The sequence below is a fragment of the Suncus etruscus genome, chromosome 6 (assembly GCF_024139225.1).
Source record: "Suncus etruscus isolate mSunEtr1 chromosome 6, mSunEtr1.pri.cur, whole genome shotgun sequence".
Classification (NCBI taxonomy): Eukaryota; Metazoa; Chordata; class Mammalia; order Eulipotyphla; family Soricidae; genus Suncus; species Suncus etruscus.
This window is the reverse complement of record NC_064853.1, coordinates 69,718,506-69,734,841: the sequence shown is the minus strand read 5'-3', so window position 1 is coordinate 69,734,841 and position 16,336 is coordinate 69,718,506. Positions and strand designations below refer to the sequence as shown.

The following is a 16,336-nucleotide window of genomic DNA, read 5'->3' as shown; positions in this document are numbered from 1 at the left end:
AGAAATCGCTCCTAGCAGACTAGGGGACAACATTTGAACCACCATCCGTCCTGGATTGGCTGCATGCAAGGCAAAGGCCCAACTGCTATGCTATCTCTCTGGCCCGTGTAAATTTTTTTCAGTAAAAACCATTGTACATCACACTTACACACAAAAATCACCTCTATGACTGGAAACTAAACCCTCGGTGATGAGCATAATGTTAAATGAATGGCACCAAATATTTCTCTCTCTCTTTTTTCTAAACTTGTTTGATTTATGATCAAGTTGTTTATAAGTTAGATAGGTTTCAGTTATTCAAATTTATAAGTCAAAAACTATTATAATGTGTCTCTTTGAGTGTATCCTTGAGTTCTACTTGTTGGATTTTGTCAATTTTCTGGATATTTATATTTTTCCTTTTTTTCCCCCAACAAATTTGGGAAGTTTCAGTCATTGTGTCTTCAGATATTTTCTCTTTTTATTATTTGGTGTCTTCCTATTTACCCCTTCATGATGATGCCTATATTACTTAACTTAATGGTGTTCCACGTTTTTTAAGTTTTTTTTTTTTTTTTAGGTTTTGTTTTGCTTCTCTTCGATGTTTTCTTCTTTCTTTATCAAATGTTCCTTTGCCCTTTCTTCAAGTTCCCTAACTCTTTGTTTGCCCACTCAGATACATCTTTGAACATCTAATGAATTTTTCGTTTCAGTTGTACTTTTCATCATTCCTATTTGGTTTTGTTTTAGGTCTTCTAATAAGGATTTTTCTAATAAGTATTGGTACTTTTATTTTGATAGAACATTTATGTCAAAAAATCATCTCAATAACTTTTTAAATTATGGTTATTTAATAAAATTATAAAGAAAAAGGCAAGATTTTTGTCTTTTTTAAATTGTTGAGTAATGTTCCATTTAGTATAAGTACCACAACATATTTAGTTACTTATTAGTTGACATTTAGGATGTTTCAGTATCATTGCAATTAAAGCTGCAGTGAGCGTGATGTCTCTTTGAATTAATATTCTTATAGTTTTAACTTAAATACTGAATGGTATTTATTTTATGGTACTTAGATCACTTGGTTATTTTTATTTTTAGCTTTTTAAGGAATCTCCATATATTTTTTGTTGCTGTGTTTTTTTGGTTTTTGTTTTTGTTTTGGGGGCATTCCTGGGGAATGCCCAGGGGTTACTCTTGGCTCTGCTCTCAAGAATTGATCCTGATAGGCTTAGGGGACCTTATGGGATGCAGGGATGGAACCCAGGTTGGTCCCGGATTGGCTGCATGCAAGGCAAATGCCCTACCTGCTGTATTATTGCTCTGGCCCTCCATACAGTTTTTATAAGGGCTCCATTGAATTGTATTCCCATCCACTGTATCTGAGAGTTTCTTTTGGCCATACCTTCACTGACAATTGTTGCTTTCTGTATTTTTGATGTAGGCCATCCTCACAGTTGTCAGGTGATATCTCATTGTGGGTTTTGTCTTGTGTTTTCTTGATAATAAATGAAGTTCTGTTGGCCATCTATATAACTTTTTTTTTTTTTTTTTTTGGTTTTTGGGCCACACCCAGCGGTGCTCAGGGGTCACTCCTGGCTGTCTGCTCAGAAATAGCTCCTGGCAGGCACGGGGGACCATATGGGACACCGGGATTCGAACCAACCACCTTTGGTCCTGGATCGGCTGCTTGCGAGGCAAACGCTGCTGTGCTATCTCTCCGGGCCCTATATAACTTTTTTTTGTTTTTGTTTTTTGTTTTTGTTTTTCGGGCCACACTCATTTGATGCTCAGGGGTTACTCCTGGCTAAGCACTCAGAAATTGCCCCTGGCTTGGGGGGACCATGTGGGACGCCAGGGGATCAAACCACGGTCGCGATCTTCCCTTGGCTAGCGCTTGCAAGGCAGACACCTTACCTCTAGCGCCACCTCGCTGGCCCCCGATATAACTTTTCTGAAGAATTGTTTGTTCAAATTTTCTTCTCATTTTTAATTGGATACTTGGTTTGTTGTTATTGAATTATGTGAATTCTTTACATGTTTTAGTATTAAACATTTTTCTGATGTTTGTACATGCATTTTTCTCCAAGTCAGTAGATTGCCTTTTCATTTTTATGGGAACTTTTTTGCTATACAAAAGCTTTTTTTTTTTTTTTTTTGATGTAGTCCCATTTTTTCTTTTTGCTTTGGTTTCTTCTGTCATCAAATTCCTCAGAGACCTCTATGTTCAGTATTTATAAAAGTATTGCCTACTTATTATATAAATTTTTCAAGATTTATATCTGTCTATTTGGTGTGAGTGTGGCAGGATTGGAAAATACCAGGTGGTGCCCCAAGACTTACTACTGACTCTGTGCTCAGGGGTCACTTTTGGCAGTGCTCAGGGATAGATATGCAGTGCCAGGAACTAATCCAGGGTCAGCTCCATTAGCTCCACGTTATTCACCTGACTATTAACTTCTCTTAAGGCCATTGTTTCTTAATTGATTTTTCTAAATATTCATTGATATAAGTAGTATTATTGACATTATTATGCTGCTATACATCTCCTTTTATATAAATTATATATTTTATACCTCTTTTTATATAAGTTATGAAATATAAAACCTAAAGATTTGTTTTATATATCTGGAGCACCTGTACCAGGGACATGTATTAATGAAAGTTTTTTTTTGTTTTGTTTTGTTTTTTGTGGTATTTTTTTTTTGGTTTTTGGGTCACACCCGGCAGCGCTCAGGGGTTATTTCTAGCTCTATGCTCAGAAATTGCTCCTGGCAGACTCAAGGAACCTTATGGGGTGCCGGAATTAGAACCACCGACCTTCTGCATGCAAGGCAAACACCTTGCCTCCATGCTATCTCTCCGGCCCCGAAAGTTATATCTTTTTGTTAAATTTTTCCCTTGATTTTATAATGGTTTTCCTTGATGTTTATATATATATTTTTGACTGAATATTTTATCAGATATGAGAATATAAGTTCTTGTCTTTTTCTGTTTTTTTCTAGGAAGATTTCACTCTAGTCTTTGGCTATAAGTTTTACTTTTTTTAAAAAAAACTTTATTGATTCATTGATTGATTGGTTTCTGGGGCATATCCAGCAGAGCTCAGGGGTCACTCCTGACTCTACACTCAGATATCGCCCCTGGCAGACTGGAGGAACCATATGGGATGCTGGGAATTCAAACAGATCCCTCCTGGGTCAGCTGCATGCAAGGCAAATGCCTTACCGCTGTGCTACCTCTTCAGCCCTTGTAAGTTTTTCTTTTATATTAATTTCTTCTTCTGTTTCTAAGGTAGATGGAGCTTGTCATTTTGTAAACTGCCATATTATAACTTTTTTGTTTGTTTTGTTTTTGGGCCACACCTGGCAGCACTCAGGGGTTACTCCTGGCTCTGCACTCAAATTACTCCTGGCAGACTTGGGGGACTATATAGGATGCTGGGAATCAAACCCAGGTCCATCCTGGGCTGGCTGTGTGCAAGGCAAATGCCCTACTGCTGTGCTCTGTCTCTCTCTCCAGCCCCCATATTATAACTTAAAAAATTACGTTAAATGGGTCAAGGAGATAGATCCAGGGTCAGGGTTGTATCCTTGAATACACAAGTTTGGTCCTCAGTACTGCAAATAGACACTAATTGCTACTGGGTCAGCACTCTGTTAATCCCTAGCACATGAGCTATCGTGAGAGCAGTGCCATAGCAGCACTCTAGCATTGAAGTATCTCAGTAAATTGGCAAAATACCAGGGCTCCCTAACCACTGCTTAGGACTTCACCCCCTAAAGTCTAATATTAAATTTATCATCTTACCATGTATGAATTTCAGTTCAGTAGCAGTAGATACTGTCACATACATGTGCAATGTGTTCATCTCTTCCTGAAAATACAGATTCCATAGTTCATTGAGAGCATTTGCTCTGTGATCCAACAATATTATTAAGATTAAATTGTAGGGGCAGTGCTGATTTTTTGCTCATTTCCTTTTGAAGCCATACATTTCATAAAATGTAGTAAATCTTGATTTTAATAATTGTGTTTATTTTTTCTTCATTTCCAAAACAACTGGACATATCTAATTGTATCTGTCTACCATTTCTTTTAATGCAGCAGATTGCATCACAGGTGAGAATTAACTCGGGGCCAGCCCTGTCAAGAGGACTGTATCAGCCAGCAACAAGCTTTATGGGCCGCCAAATGTCAGCCACCTCCAGCACTGAAGATTTCAGTACTCAGGAGAAATTGTTCCCACCTACAAAGAACTTTTCAATTTCCAACCCACAGTCACAGCGACAGACAGCCCCGAGCAGTAATGTGACAGACAGCTATGTAGTACCAACTCACAGTGACACGCGGTGCTTAAAGAAGTCTGACAAAATAGACGGAAAGACGTCTCTTCAGATTGGTGAGAAGACGCCAGTCATAGCCAGTGTGTTGTCTGAGGAGGAACAAACTCATTGCTTGGAGATAGGAAGCAACCATGCTTCCTGGCAAGAGTAATTTATCTGAAGGCAAAAAATCTGCCAAATTCCATTTCCCATTATGGGGAAGATTAAGTCCAGAGAACAGCACCACTGACTCAAAGTATGACAGTTCCAGTAGATCAGAGGGATCAGACAAAGAAATATTGACATGGGGACATATTAAAGTCGAGAAAGAAAAAGCTAGACCACCAGTCTCAGTGATATCAGTCACAGACTACCGTGTCTCTGAAAATAAGTGTTCTCAAGAGAAGCATTCTGCCCGGGAAGGTTTCTCAGGTAGGGTAAGAGGCTAAGATTGTTTGTGATTTTGTTGTATTTTATTTTTCTCAATGGTAGTGAATTTACAGAGTTTCTCATATTCTTTTTTTTGTCCAAACCAAGACAGTGAGGCTGGGAGTTTAACCTCAGTAGTTGAACACATGTCTCACATATATAAGAGGCAGGGTTTGAGCCCTAGCACTGCAAAATCAAATGGAAAAACAGAACAAAGTAGTGACTTTGGCCAACAGTTTTTTTTGGGGTTTTTTTTTTTTGTTTTTTTTTTTGGTTTTTTGGGCCACACCCGGTAACACTCAGGGGTTACTCCTGGCTATGTGCCCAGAAGTTGCTCCTGGCTTGGGGGACCATGTGGGACACCGGGGGATCGAACCGCGGTCCGTCCAAGGCTAGCGCAGGCAAGGCAGGCACCTTACCTTTAGCGCCACCGCCCGGCCCCTGGCCAACAGTTTTATTGAAATTTATAAATTTAAGCTTATTGTGATATTTTAAGTGTTTATTTAATAAGTATTAAAAGCTATAAGTTGTTATTTCTACATTTTTTAATAGATGAGAAATTATCTAAGAGCTAGACTATCACACTTTGCATTCACCGAAAAATGTAGTAATCATTAATGTATTCATATCTCTTTTTATAGATCATCTTTCTCACAGAGACCCAGTGTCCCAGAAACCCTCCAGGAAAATGCAGGAAGAGCAAAAGGAGGAAAGTTTGAGCAGCAGCAGCAGCAGCAGCAGCGACCTCACAGTCTCTATAAGTGAGGATGATCTGTTTTTAAAGAGTCCAGAACCACAGCCAAATCCAGGTGACAAGATGGAGGAAGAAGATGGAATAGAGGCCTTAAAATTAATCCACTCAGAGCAAGAAAGCGATGCCTTACTCACCGAAAAACGTAATTGTATTTTGCAAGCCCTAAGCTCTTCTGATTCAAAAAAGGAATCCTCCACTAACTCACCAACAAGAGAGTAAGCCATTCAGTTTTTTTTTACTGTTCTGTTTTAATTATAGACAGTTTTGACACCATCACTCTGGGATGTATTATTGAACTCAGTTATGAATGTGTAAGTTTCCTAAGTCTCAAAAATAGATTTTTAGACAAGGTATAATTCTCTTACATTTTTTTTTTTATTAACTAGCTTCAAAAGTCTGATATCATTGAATCATGATAATTCCAAACAATCCCTGGTTAATTCATAGATCAGTGCCCTTCACCTGCAATCCTTTCGAAAATGACTCACTGTGAAATTGTATAATACAAAGGGTGATAAATAAACTTACTAGAATTCATATTTAGAACTCGGGAACTTTGTATCTAAAATGCTTAGTTCTTGTATTCCTGCCTTAATTTTATTTTGTGATTAAATGAGTTAATAAGTTCTAAGTATATATCTAGGTGGTATTATTTTTCTAAATATAAACATAAAAACATTGGAATCATTAATGTTAAGTAGAAGCATTAGCATTAAACATTTAAGACATTTACATTATCCAACTCATAGATATGATTAGTTAGTCTTACATATTTTTTTACTGTTCATTAGAGTTACCAGGTCGCTATATAAAGAATAAGGAAGCTGCTTTTAGTGTGTTTTTGTTATTAAACATTTTAATTTATTGAATCATTGTGAGGTACAAAGTTACAAAATTGTTCTTGATTGAGTTTCATTTTTACAATGTTCAAGCACCCATCTCTTCTCCAGTGTCTACTTCCCTCCACCAGTGTCATCGGTTTTCCTCCCACTCTCCAAACTGCTTCTCTGGTAGACATTTTTCTTTTTTCCTTTTAGGTACTATGGTGTATAGTACTATTACTGAAAGAGTATCATGCATATCACTTTGCCTCCTTTCAATAGCAAAGAAATGGAAGCTTCTAAAATCGAACTCTGTCAATAAAAATAGCACAAATAGGAGGCCAGAGAGAGGACCATAGATAGGGTACTCATCTTGCTCATCGTTGACCTGAGTTTGATCCCCAGAACATCTTTATGGCCCTCCAAGTCTGCCAAGAGATCTTAAGCTCAGAACTAGGAGTTAGCCCAAGGTAAGCTAGTTATGACCCTCCACCCACCAATAAAAAAAAAAAAAAAAAAAAAAGGAGAAAAAGTATTACCAGTGGTATCAAGACCTAAAAAAACAAACTGTTGCTTTTTTTTTCTAAATAATGAAATGCTTGGGGATATAGTTCTGTGGTAAAATATATGCTTTGCATGTATGAGATCCAGTTAAATAACCTAGCATCTTCCGTAAGGCTGTACCTTGAGATTAAATAATTTTACTTTCTTAAATTTAATAAGGAAACAGAAAAGCCAGAGGCGTAATGGTGACTCTCAGTGAATTTGCATTATATCTGTACATTGCTTTGGGAAGTATTACCAAATCTATTAGTAGGATATGTGTTTTCATTTCTTTGTGTCCTCTCTTACTTCTTTAAGAAGTATTTTATAGTTTTCTATGCATAGGTCTTTCACCTTTTTAGTAAAGTTGACTGCAAGGTAGTTGATTATTGGAGGCACAATTGTGATTGAATTTTTAATATCTTTTTTCCTCTTTCATTTTTGTATATAAAAGAACCATAGATTTTTGCATATTAATTTTGTAACCTGTAATTTTACTATACAAATTTGTTGTTTCTAGAAGCTTTTTCGTAGAGTTTTAGGGTTCTCTAACTGTAGTATCATGTAATCTGAAAATAGTGAGAGCTTGATCTCTTCCCTTCCTTTGTAGAGTATTAGGGTTCTCTAACTGTAGTATCATGTAATCTGATAATAGTGAGAGCTTGATCTCTTCCCTTATGTGGTTTTCCTTCATATATTTTTCTTGCCTAATTGCTATGGCAAGGACTTCCACAACTATATTGAATAGAATGGTTAGAGTGTTTAACCTTGTCTTGTGCCAGATCTTTAAGGAAAGGCTTTTAGTTTCCCTACTGAGTATAATGTTTGCTGTGGACTTGTGATAAATGGCTTTGACTATTATTTAGGAAAGTTCCTTCAATTCCCATCTCCTTGAGAGTTTTTAATCACAAATAGGTGCTGGATCCTGTCAATTTTTTTTCTCTGTATCTATTGATATGATCATGATTTTTCTCCCTCTGCATCTGTTGATATGGTTATAGTTTTTTTTCTTTTATCAGTATGGTGTATTATGTTGAGTGATTTGCATATGTTAAGCAGTTTTTCCATCCCTGGATTTCAAATTGTATTTAGTCAAAATATGTGATCTTTTTGATCAATTATTGGATTCTATTTGCTAGTATTTGGCAGCGTCTTTGCATCTGTGTTCATCAATGATATCAGCCTGTAATTCTCTTCTTTTATGTATGTCTGATATTTCATATCAGGGTTATGTGAGCTGCATAGAATATGTTTGGGATTGTTACTGTTTCTTCAGTTTTCTGGAAGAGCTTGAAAAGTATGTTTTCTTGAAAGGTCTGAATGAATTCATTAGTGAATTCATCTGGGTCTGGCCTTCTGTTTTCAGGGAGTTTGGGGATTACCATTTCAATTTCCTCTGTAGGAACACTTCAGTTCAGGTATTCCAAATCATCTTGGTTCAAACTTGGGAGGTTATAGGAGTACAAATGTGTCCATTTCTTCTTGATTCTCTTGTTTGGTGGAATAAAGATTCTCAAAGCAATCCCTGATTTTCTTTGATTTTCTATAATTTGTTTCAACACTCTTCCTTCATTTATGATTTGGATTATTAGGGTTCTCTTCCTTTGTGAGTCTTGCTACTGGTATTGACCTTGTTTATTTTTTCAGAGAATCAACTCTTGCTTTCCTTGATCTTTTGATTTTGGCAGGGGGGGTTCCCAGTTTATTAGTTTCTGCTCCGTTTTATGTTTTCATCTTGCTGCCTCTGCTTTTGCCTCATTTTGTTGGTCATTTTTCAGTTTATTAAGCTATGTAGTTGTTTATTTACATTATTTATTCCCAATGAATGCTTGCGGAACTATGAATTTTCCTCTTAATACTACTTTGGTTGTGTCCCACAAATTCATTTATTTCGTATTCTCATTCTTGCTCATTTTGCTTAGCTGAAAGAAATCAAATCTCAATACTACTGATCTTTTCAAAAGCTGGTCGTGGGCTTTAGAAAAATTAAACTCGAGGCTGTTGTGATAGCACAGTGGCAAGGCATTTGCCTTGCATGCAGCTGATTCAGGACGGACCTGGGTTCAGTTCCTGGCATCCCATATGGTGCCCCAAGCCTGCTAGGAGTGGTTTCTGAGCACAGAGCCATGAGGAACCTCTGAATGCCACCAAATGTGGCCCAATCTTCCACCCAAAAGAAAAATTAAACTCAAAAAGAGAATGAACTAATTTTACAGTTTGTAAAGTACATAAGTTATAGGAGAGATAGGCAAAAAAGAGAATGAAGTGCAAGGTAGAACATGAAGAGGTTTCACTATGGCCTGCCCAACTGATGGCCCTGGGTTACTTTTCCATGAGTATAGTGTTCAACTTTACTTTGGGAACAAAGACTGGAATCCGTGGGGTGGAAAGTAATAGCACAGGAGGCCAATAATACTAAAGAACAGAAGTCAGTCTCGGTGAAAAGAATAATCAACTAAGAATAGATATCTGGGGACTGGAGAGATAGCATGGAGGTAAGGCGTTTGCCTTTCATGCAGAAAGACGGTGGTTCAAATCCCGCATCCCATATGGTCCCCTGTGCCTGCCAGGGGTGATTTCTGAGCATAGAGCCAGGAGTAATCCCTGAGTGCTGCCGGGTGTGAGCCAAAAACCAAAAAAAAAAAAAAAAAAAAAGATATCTGATAGTACAGTAGACAGGCATTTGAAAGAACTTAGAAATGTGATTCCAGTTATTCAGACAGTGAATTTAGGGTAAATTCCCAAAGAACAAAGTTGCATTCTATTATTTCCAGTAGTAAATTTGTTTTTCATAAGCAGGAACTCCATAATTTTAGTATTTTTATGTTAATATCTTTATTTAATGAGCAATAATTTGCAGCCATTGTCACTAAGGTCTTTAGAGAAGATGGAAAAAGATGACTCAGTTGAAAAGGACAAATACAAGAAAAACTGACTTATATGCAATACATAAAGAAATGTGATATATAAGCAAGGGAATAGACCATATCTAAGAAAGAAGATCCCTTCAATTCTGTCTATATAATCAAGTATCAGTAGGAAATGGGTAGGGAATGAACCAAAAAGGTTCAACTTGTTTGTGGTCATTGATATAGCAACACTGTACTTCTAAAACACATAAACATTTACATTCTTTTTGTTTGTTTGTTTGTTTTGGGGGGCCACACCGGTTGATTCTCAGGGGTTACTCCTGACTATGAGCTCAGAAATCGCTCCTGGCTTGGGGAGATCATATGGGAGGCCGGGGGATTAAGCCGCAGTCCATCCTAGGCTAGCGCTTGCAAGGCAGATGCCTTAACGTCTAGCAGTGGCACAGCTTCAGCCCTAGCATTTACATTCTTGTTATCAATGTTACTTCAATTCGAATTAATTTAAATATTTAAGGAAAAGAGGACCCCATTGGTCACTTTCCAAATCCTTGTCAAAGGCTGTTATAATCAGTGAGTGTGATATAGAATGATGGGATAGATATAGAGAGTAAGAGTGAAGGTATACTGAAAGAGGATGAGTATACTGAGAAGAGCTTGAAAAGGTTAGAGCCTAAAGAACTTTTATCTGCATGATTGTTTCTTTGGTGGCAGAGTTCTAAGATTGAATCTCATACATTGACATACATTCTACCATTGAACTATTCCTCTGCCAATTTTTAGTGTTATTACAAGATAGAACTAAAGATGAAAATTTGCTTACTTTTGTTAAGCTATTCCAGTACTTAATTTTTTATGTTTCTATTCAGGTTTTCATTAAATTTTTGTCAGCTTTTAAAAATGGGTAGTTTTAAAATAGGGATCTAATTATTAGATATTAGATACTTATACTTCTTAGATTTGTCTAATTTAATAATTTCTTCAATAAGATTCTATTCTGTCTTACTGTTACAAGTTATAGTTTTCTTTGTGTGCTATTTAATTTGTATCCCACTGGTTTTGACAAGTAAACTCTCATTCAGGTTTGAATATTTTAATTTACCCACCTAAATGTTTATAATTAGACATCTAATTTTATCCCACTTTGTGCAGAGATTGAACATCTGTTCTTTTGTCTTTGATGATTGACTCTAATAATAACTAGTTTTTACTAAAAGTTCTCATATTGAAAATAATGTATATTTACTCTTTATTGGTTGTATGGGGCCTATATTTTCCTTTAGTTTATGCTTATTAATTATGTAGTTCTAATCATCTGTGTATTTACTGATTGTTTGACCATTCAGGATTTGTTGCTAATTAGTATTTTTATATTCTTCCTGAGTAATCTAAAGTCCTTTAATACTTGGTCTCCATTATTCCTTGTGGGTCTTTTTCTGTTTTCTCTTCTTTCTCTCTCTCTTTTTTTTTTCATCAGTCAGTGTTTTCTCAAATCTGCCCATTTTTTAAGTGGACATTGTATAGGAAGTTTTTCTAAATGATTTGAATCCTAGGAACTTCTTCTCTAAAGAAGATTTACATTTGCTTCTCACAGGCAAGTAAGTAATTCTTGATCCTTTTATCCAGGTATGAGATTTGAGGAGGTTTGAAGCCAGGCTTTGGACCTTTTAAGGACCAGACTATTTTAGTCTCATCCTTAAAAAAAGGAAGCCCTTCAAGGTTTCATCAAAATGTGGGTGATTCATTAGGATTCCCCTTTCATGGTAGACTTGGACTTATTTTTTATTTTCTGATTTTTAGGGTTGTTAAAGTCTGCTCAGCTTTTTAGACAACTCACTGTCTTTTCTTTTTTTTTTTCTTTTCACTGTCTTTTCTAAAGAGTGTGCCACTGTTTACACCCTCCATATAAAATTTGTCCCCGATATTAGACTTATCTTGAATTTCTTTACTACCTTATCTCACTGTAATGCAACAGAGATAATTTGATATTTAATGTTGTTTCTAGTGAAAGAAAAAAACTGGTCTGTATTACTAAGATGGCATTATAAAAACCAAAGTTATTAACATACTCTTTTCAAATGAATTTTATTATTGGATTATAGCATATATAGGAAAAGTTTAAATCATAAGCATGTTACTCAATTAAATATTATGGAATGAACTCCCGAGGAATTCTGCTCTGTGTCTCTTCCATCATAATAGCTTCCCCTTAGCTGCTGCTGCTTTTCTGAATATTAGGGAAATCAGTTGAAAACCTATTCATTTTTAATTATAAACTCTGTAATGTTGGACAGGTAACTTCTAATTTCATTTTACTTTTAAAATCTATTACTTAGATTATTTTCTATTCTATTTAATCCTTCTTCCCCTATAATGATTCTTTTCAAGTCTTTTTTTTTTTTTTTTTTTTTTTTTAACAATTTGGTTCTTTAGATTGTACACAGTACTTTTCTCAATTTAGTATATGTGGTTGCCAGAGAACAGGCAGTGGTTGGGAAGGGAGGAATGGAGGCATGGGTGGTGGGAAAGTTGTACTGGTGAAGGGGATGTTCTGTTTATGACTGAACCCAACTACAATCATGCTTGTAATCATGGTGCTTAAATAAAGATTTTATAAAAAAAAATTATAGAAACTTGGGGGGGGGGGAGAAAGCCTTCCAAACTCAGAACTGACATATGGAATATCCTGTTTAAGAATGTTATGTTTACCTACATATCTATGAGAAATAGATGGTGGTTGTCATGTGTTAGTACTTGATAAATTAATGTTGCTATATAATGGTAATAATTTCTGTCACCTTTGGGTGCTTACTATGTACCAGATGCTGTGCTAGTCATTGACACACACAATCTCATTCACTACTGCAACTAAATGTAATGACCTTCATAGTGATCTTATTGATCTTAACTGATAAAGGCTGAGTTCCCTTGACTTCTCCAAGACTCAGGGAAGAGCCCCAGGGGCCAGTTTTGGTTTCTCATTTTCATAGCTCCAGAGCTCCCTCTTCTGTTGTTCTCTCAAAATGTTGCTTGAGCATGGCCTCTTAGGACACTTGTTAGGTGTGTTTCTTAGTACTTGTTCCTTCCTCTTTAAGAGATTGTCTCAGTTTAGTTCAAGTTAGAGCTTACCCCCAGCAGCTTCTCAATACTGCATACCTGTGCTGAGCCACTTAAAATTTACACTTAAATTGGTAAATTGATTTTTCTTTTATGTTTTGCATCCACACCTATGGTGCTCACACACACACACACACACACACACACACACACACACACACACACAGAAAGAGAGAGAGACTATGTGTGTACCCACCTCAAGTAGGGTACTTTCAGCAGAGAGAGAGAGAGAGAAGAGAGAGAGAGAGAGAGAGAGAGAGAGAGAGAGAGAGAGAGAGAGAGAGAGAGAGAGAAGGGAGGGAGAGGGAGAAAGAGAGAAAGAGAGAGAGAGATAGAGATAGATAGAGAGAGACTGTGTGTGCCCACCTCAAATAGGGTCATTCCAGCAGACAGAGCCTCCTGACAGATATAGCAGAAACCAGAAACCTCATGGAGCCAGCACAGCTTCTACAGGAAAGAAGAGGCTCTTTGATGTTTGTTAGAAGCAGGGCAAGTCTTCATTCAGCCTCTCCTCACATTTCATCGACTAAAGTTCTGTCCCAGTCCCATTCCCAGGCTAATAACTGGCAAGGGTCCTTACTGTTACTAGGATAAGAGAAGCTGTTTTTGTGAAGGAGCAGACAGCAAATATTTCTGGCTTCTCTCTTCTCCCCAAGCCTTACTAAAACTCCATTCAAATCTTAGCTGATCTGTGCCTGTGCTAGGAATTACCTTTCTTAGCTTCACGTAGAGGTAGGGCTAGATACAGATTCCCAGATTTCCAAACAAAACTGGGCAGCTCTGTAGAAGGAGGGAACTGGGCATGGATTGGGTAGAGGGTAGCCTGTGGCTTTGTTTCCTTGACAGGAGGAAGTGTTTGAGATGCAGAGCATCAAACAGAAAAAGTTGTACAGGTGGAGAGGGGACATCATGGCCAGGGAATAGTTTGACCCATTACTCTGATGGTTTAAGACTAAAACTGCACTTTTAGGTTTACTGTACCAAATAGGGTTTACTTTATATGAAAACAAGTTTTTAAATTATCTTTTGGAAATATTCTACAATTAGATTGTGAGAGATTTATATAACTGGACTTTTATGGACTTTTTTTTTTTTTATTGGAGCCACATATGGCTGTGGCTGTGATCAAGGCTTACTCCTTGGCTCTGTGCTCAGAGAATAATACACACTGCCTAGGTTCAAACTAGCAACAAAGCTCTCCCTCCCCACTCGCACACACATGCATCCCATCTTTATGGTTCCAGGACTTTTTGTTGTATGCAGCATAGAATCCAATTTTAACCACTAACTTACCTTCCCTTTTCTTCTCTTGAGAATAGTCTTTTGGGGCTATTGGTGATAGATAGGTTTCTTGAAAATTCTAATCCCTTTTAAGGTAGGATTTGAAAAGGAGGATGAAGACCACCAACCTGGAGCAGTATCTCACTCTCTTAAGACTCAACTTTCCCCAAATGCTCAGTAAAGAGGTGCCCCAGCTGAGCATAGAGCCAAACAGCTCTCAAGAGTGCCCAGTATATAGTATCATTTTCACCTTTGGGGCCCTGAGGTAAGGTATCTGTCTATCAAATAGCCAACCCCAGTTTGATCCCTAACACCCTATAATATCTCCCAAGCACTTCCAGGAGTGATCCCTGAGCACTACCAAATGGGATTCCAAACCCGAAAACCAAATAAACATCTTCCCCTTTGATGAGACAAGTTGAGAAGTTGGAGATGTGCTTGAGAATCTGAACTTAGTGCTATTCACTATCACTACAGTGTACCTGAGACCAATGCCCATCCTTACTGTGCAGCTCTTGAGAAGCTGCTTTGCCTCCACAGACATGTTCCCTCGGACATAAATATTTGCAGAGTTGCCCAATACATCGGAAGGTCAAACAGGCAGCTGCTGCCATGAAGCTGGTCCTCACCCTGTGGCTATGACCCTTGTTCCAGCCATACCTACTTGCTTCAACTACACCCACATGCCCCAACAGTGCCCAGGGACCTTGCTTGAACTCTGGCACAGCTCCCACCATTAGCCACTGCCTCCGTTCCCAGAGTCAAGACCTGTGCCACCTGTCCTAGGACCTTTCCAGGCCTCTTTCCCTGCCCTGGGCATACCACAAACACAAAAGCCTCTTTTTCCAGACCCATAGAACCTCTTCTCACTCAGAACATTGATAGTTCATCAATGGCAGAAAAGAGGGGTGCAGAAAGAGGGGTGCAGGATTGCTCATCCCTAACAGCCTTTTTATCCTTGGCAGTAGGAGGAAAGAATGAATCTCCTCTTCCTAACTGTCCCTCCCCTGCAGCTCCCTTCCTGGAATGGGGTTTGCAATGACCCCATCTTCCTCTAGTCACCCCAGATACAGAACCTGTAGTTATTGTCTCAAGACTTACTCACTTGTCCTTTAGGTAGAGTAGTTGGGGAGGGCTACAAACTGAATCATGTAGATCAAGGGACAAGGAGCTAAGAGCATCCCCTGTGGAAGTGGAGGACCCATGTGCCCCACTTTTCCCATGAGAAGTGGGTTCTGGTTAGTGTGGGTGGGGGCTTCTGCTCTTGGCTGCAGACATGAGGATCATTATCTCCCCTGTCTTGCAGCCTTCTTTATTTATTTATTTGTTTGTTTATTGGTTTTGGGGCCACACTTGACACTCAGGGGTTACTCCTGGCTATGCTCCAGAAATCGCTCCTGGCTTGGGGGACTCTATAGGATGCCAGGGGATTGAACTGTGGTCCATCCTAGGTTAGCGTGTGCAAGGCAGATGCCATACTGCTTGCGCCACCGCTTTTTAAATTTTTTGGGGGGGGGAGGCATCATCACCCCAGCAATGCCCAAGACTTTTCAGGAATTACTCCTTGCCATGCTGTGGCATCATTATGGGATGCCAGGAATTGAACGTGAGCCAGGCGTGTGCAAGGCAAGAGTCTTACACACTGTACTGTCTCCAACCCTCCTCATTGCTTTACTTTTAGGAAGGTTATTTGTCTGCCCTTATACCCATTTCTAGAGTAAAACTTGTCAATCATATTTGTCTTGTGGTGTGCTTGTCTGATTTTCTACCAGCAGTGAGGAGCCCTTTCCCTTTTTTCTAGGGTCTGCCTATGAAGGCCAGTTTGCTTGCCTTCCTCCACAGTTAGCTTACTTATTTGTCTATAATAAAGTTTTAGTATTGTCCATTTTCATGTGTCTCATACTTTTTAGTCTTTGATTTCCTCTTTAGCCACTTGCTAGCTGAATTTAAAACTAATTACTGGGCCCGGAGAGATAGCACAGCGGTGTTTGCCTTGCAAGCAGCCGATCCAGGACCAAAGGTGGTTGGTTCGAATCCCGGTGTCCCATATGGTCCCCCGTGCCTGCCAGGAGCTATTTCTGAGCAGACAGCCAGGAGTACCCCTGAGCACCGCAGGGTGTGGCCCAAAAAAACAAAAAACAAACAAAAAAAAACTAATTACTTTTCTTTTTTTTCAGCTATAGTACTGACTTTTTTGTAGATCCTCAGAGCAGACCAGCA

The 16,336-nt window shown here is 38.3% G+C and overlaps 1 protein-coding gene across 1 annotated transcript in view; it reads left to right on the top strand.

The window, feature by feature from the left end:
• Window positions 1-16,336, top strand: part of KIZ (kizuna centrosomal protein) — a 132,568-nt gene that overhangs the window by 48,142 nt on the left and 68,090 nt on the right. Inside the window, 3 exon segments of the mRNA XM_049774332.1 lie at window positions 4,087-4,464; window positions 4,466-4,736; window positions 5,375-5,702. Of these exon segments, the coding sequence (XP_049630289.1) occupies window positions 4,087-4,464; window positions 4,466-4,736; window positions 5,375-5,702 (977 nt within the window).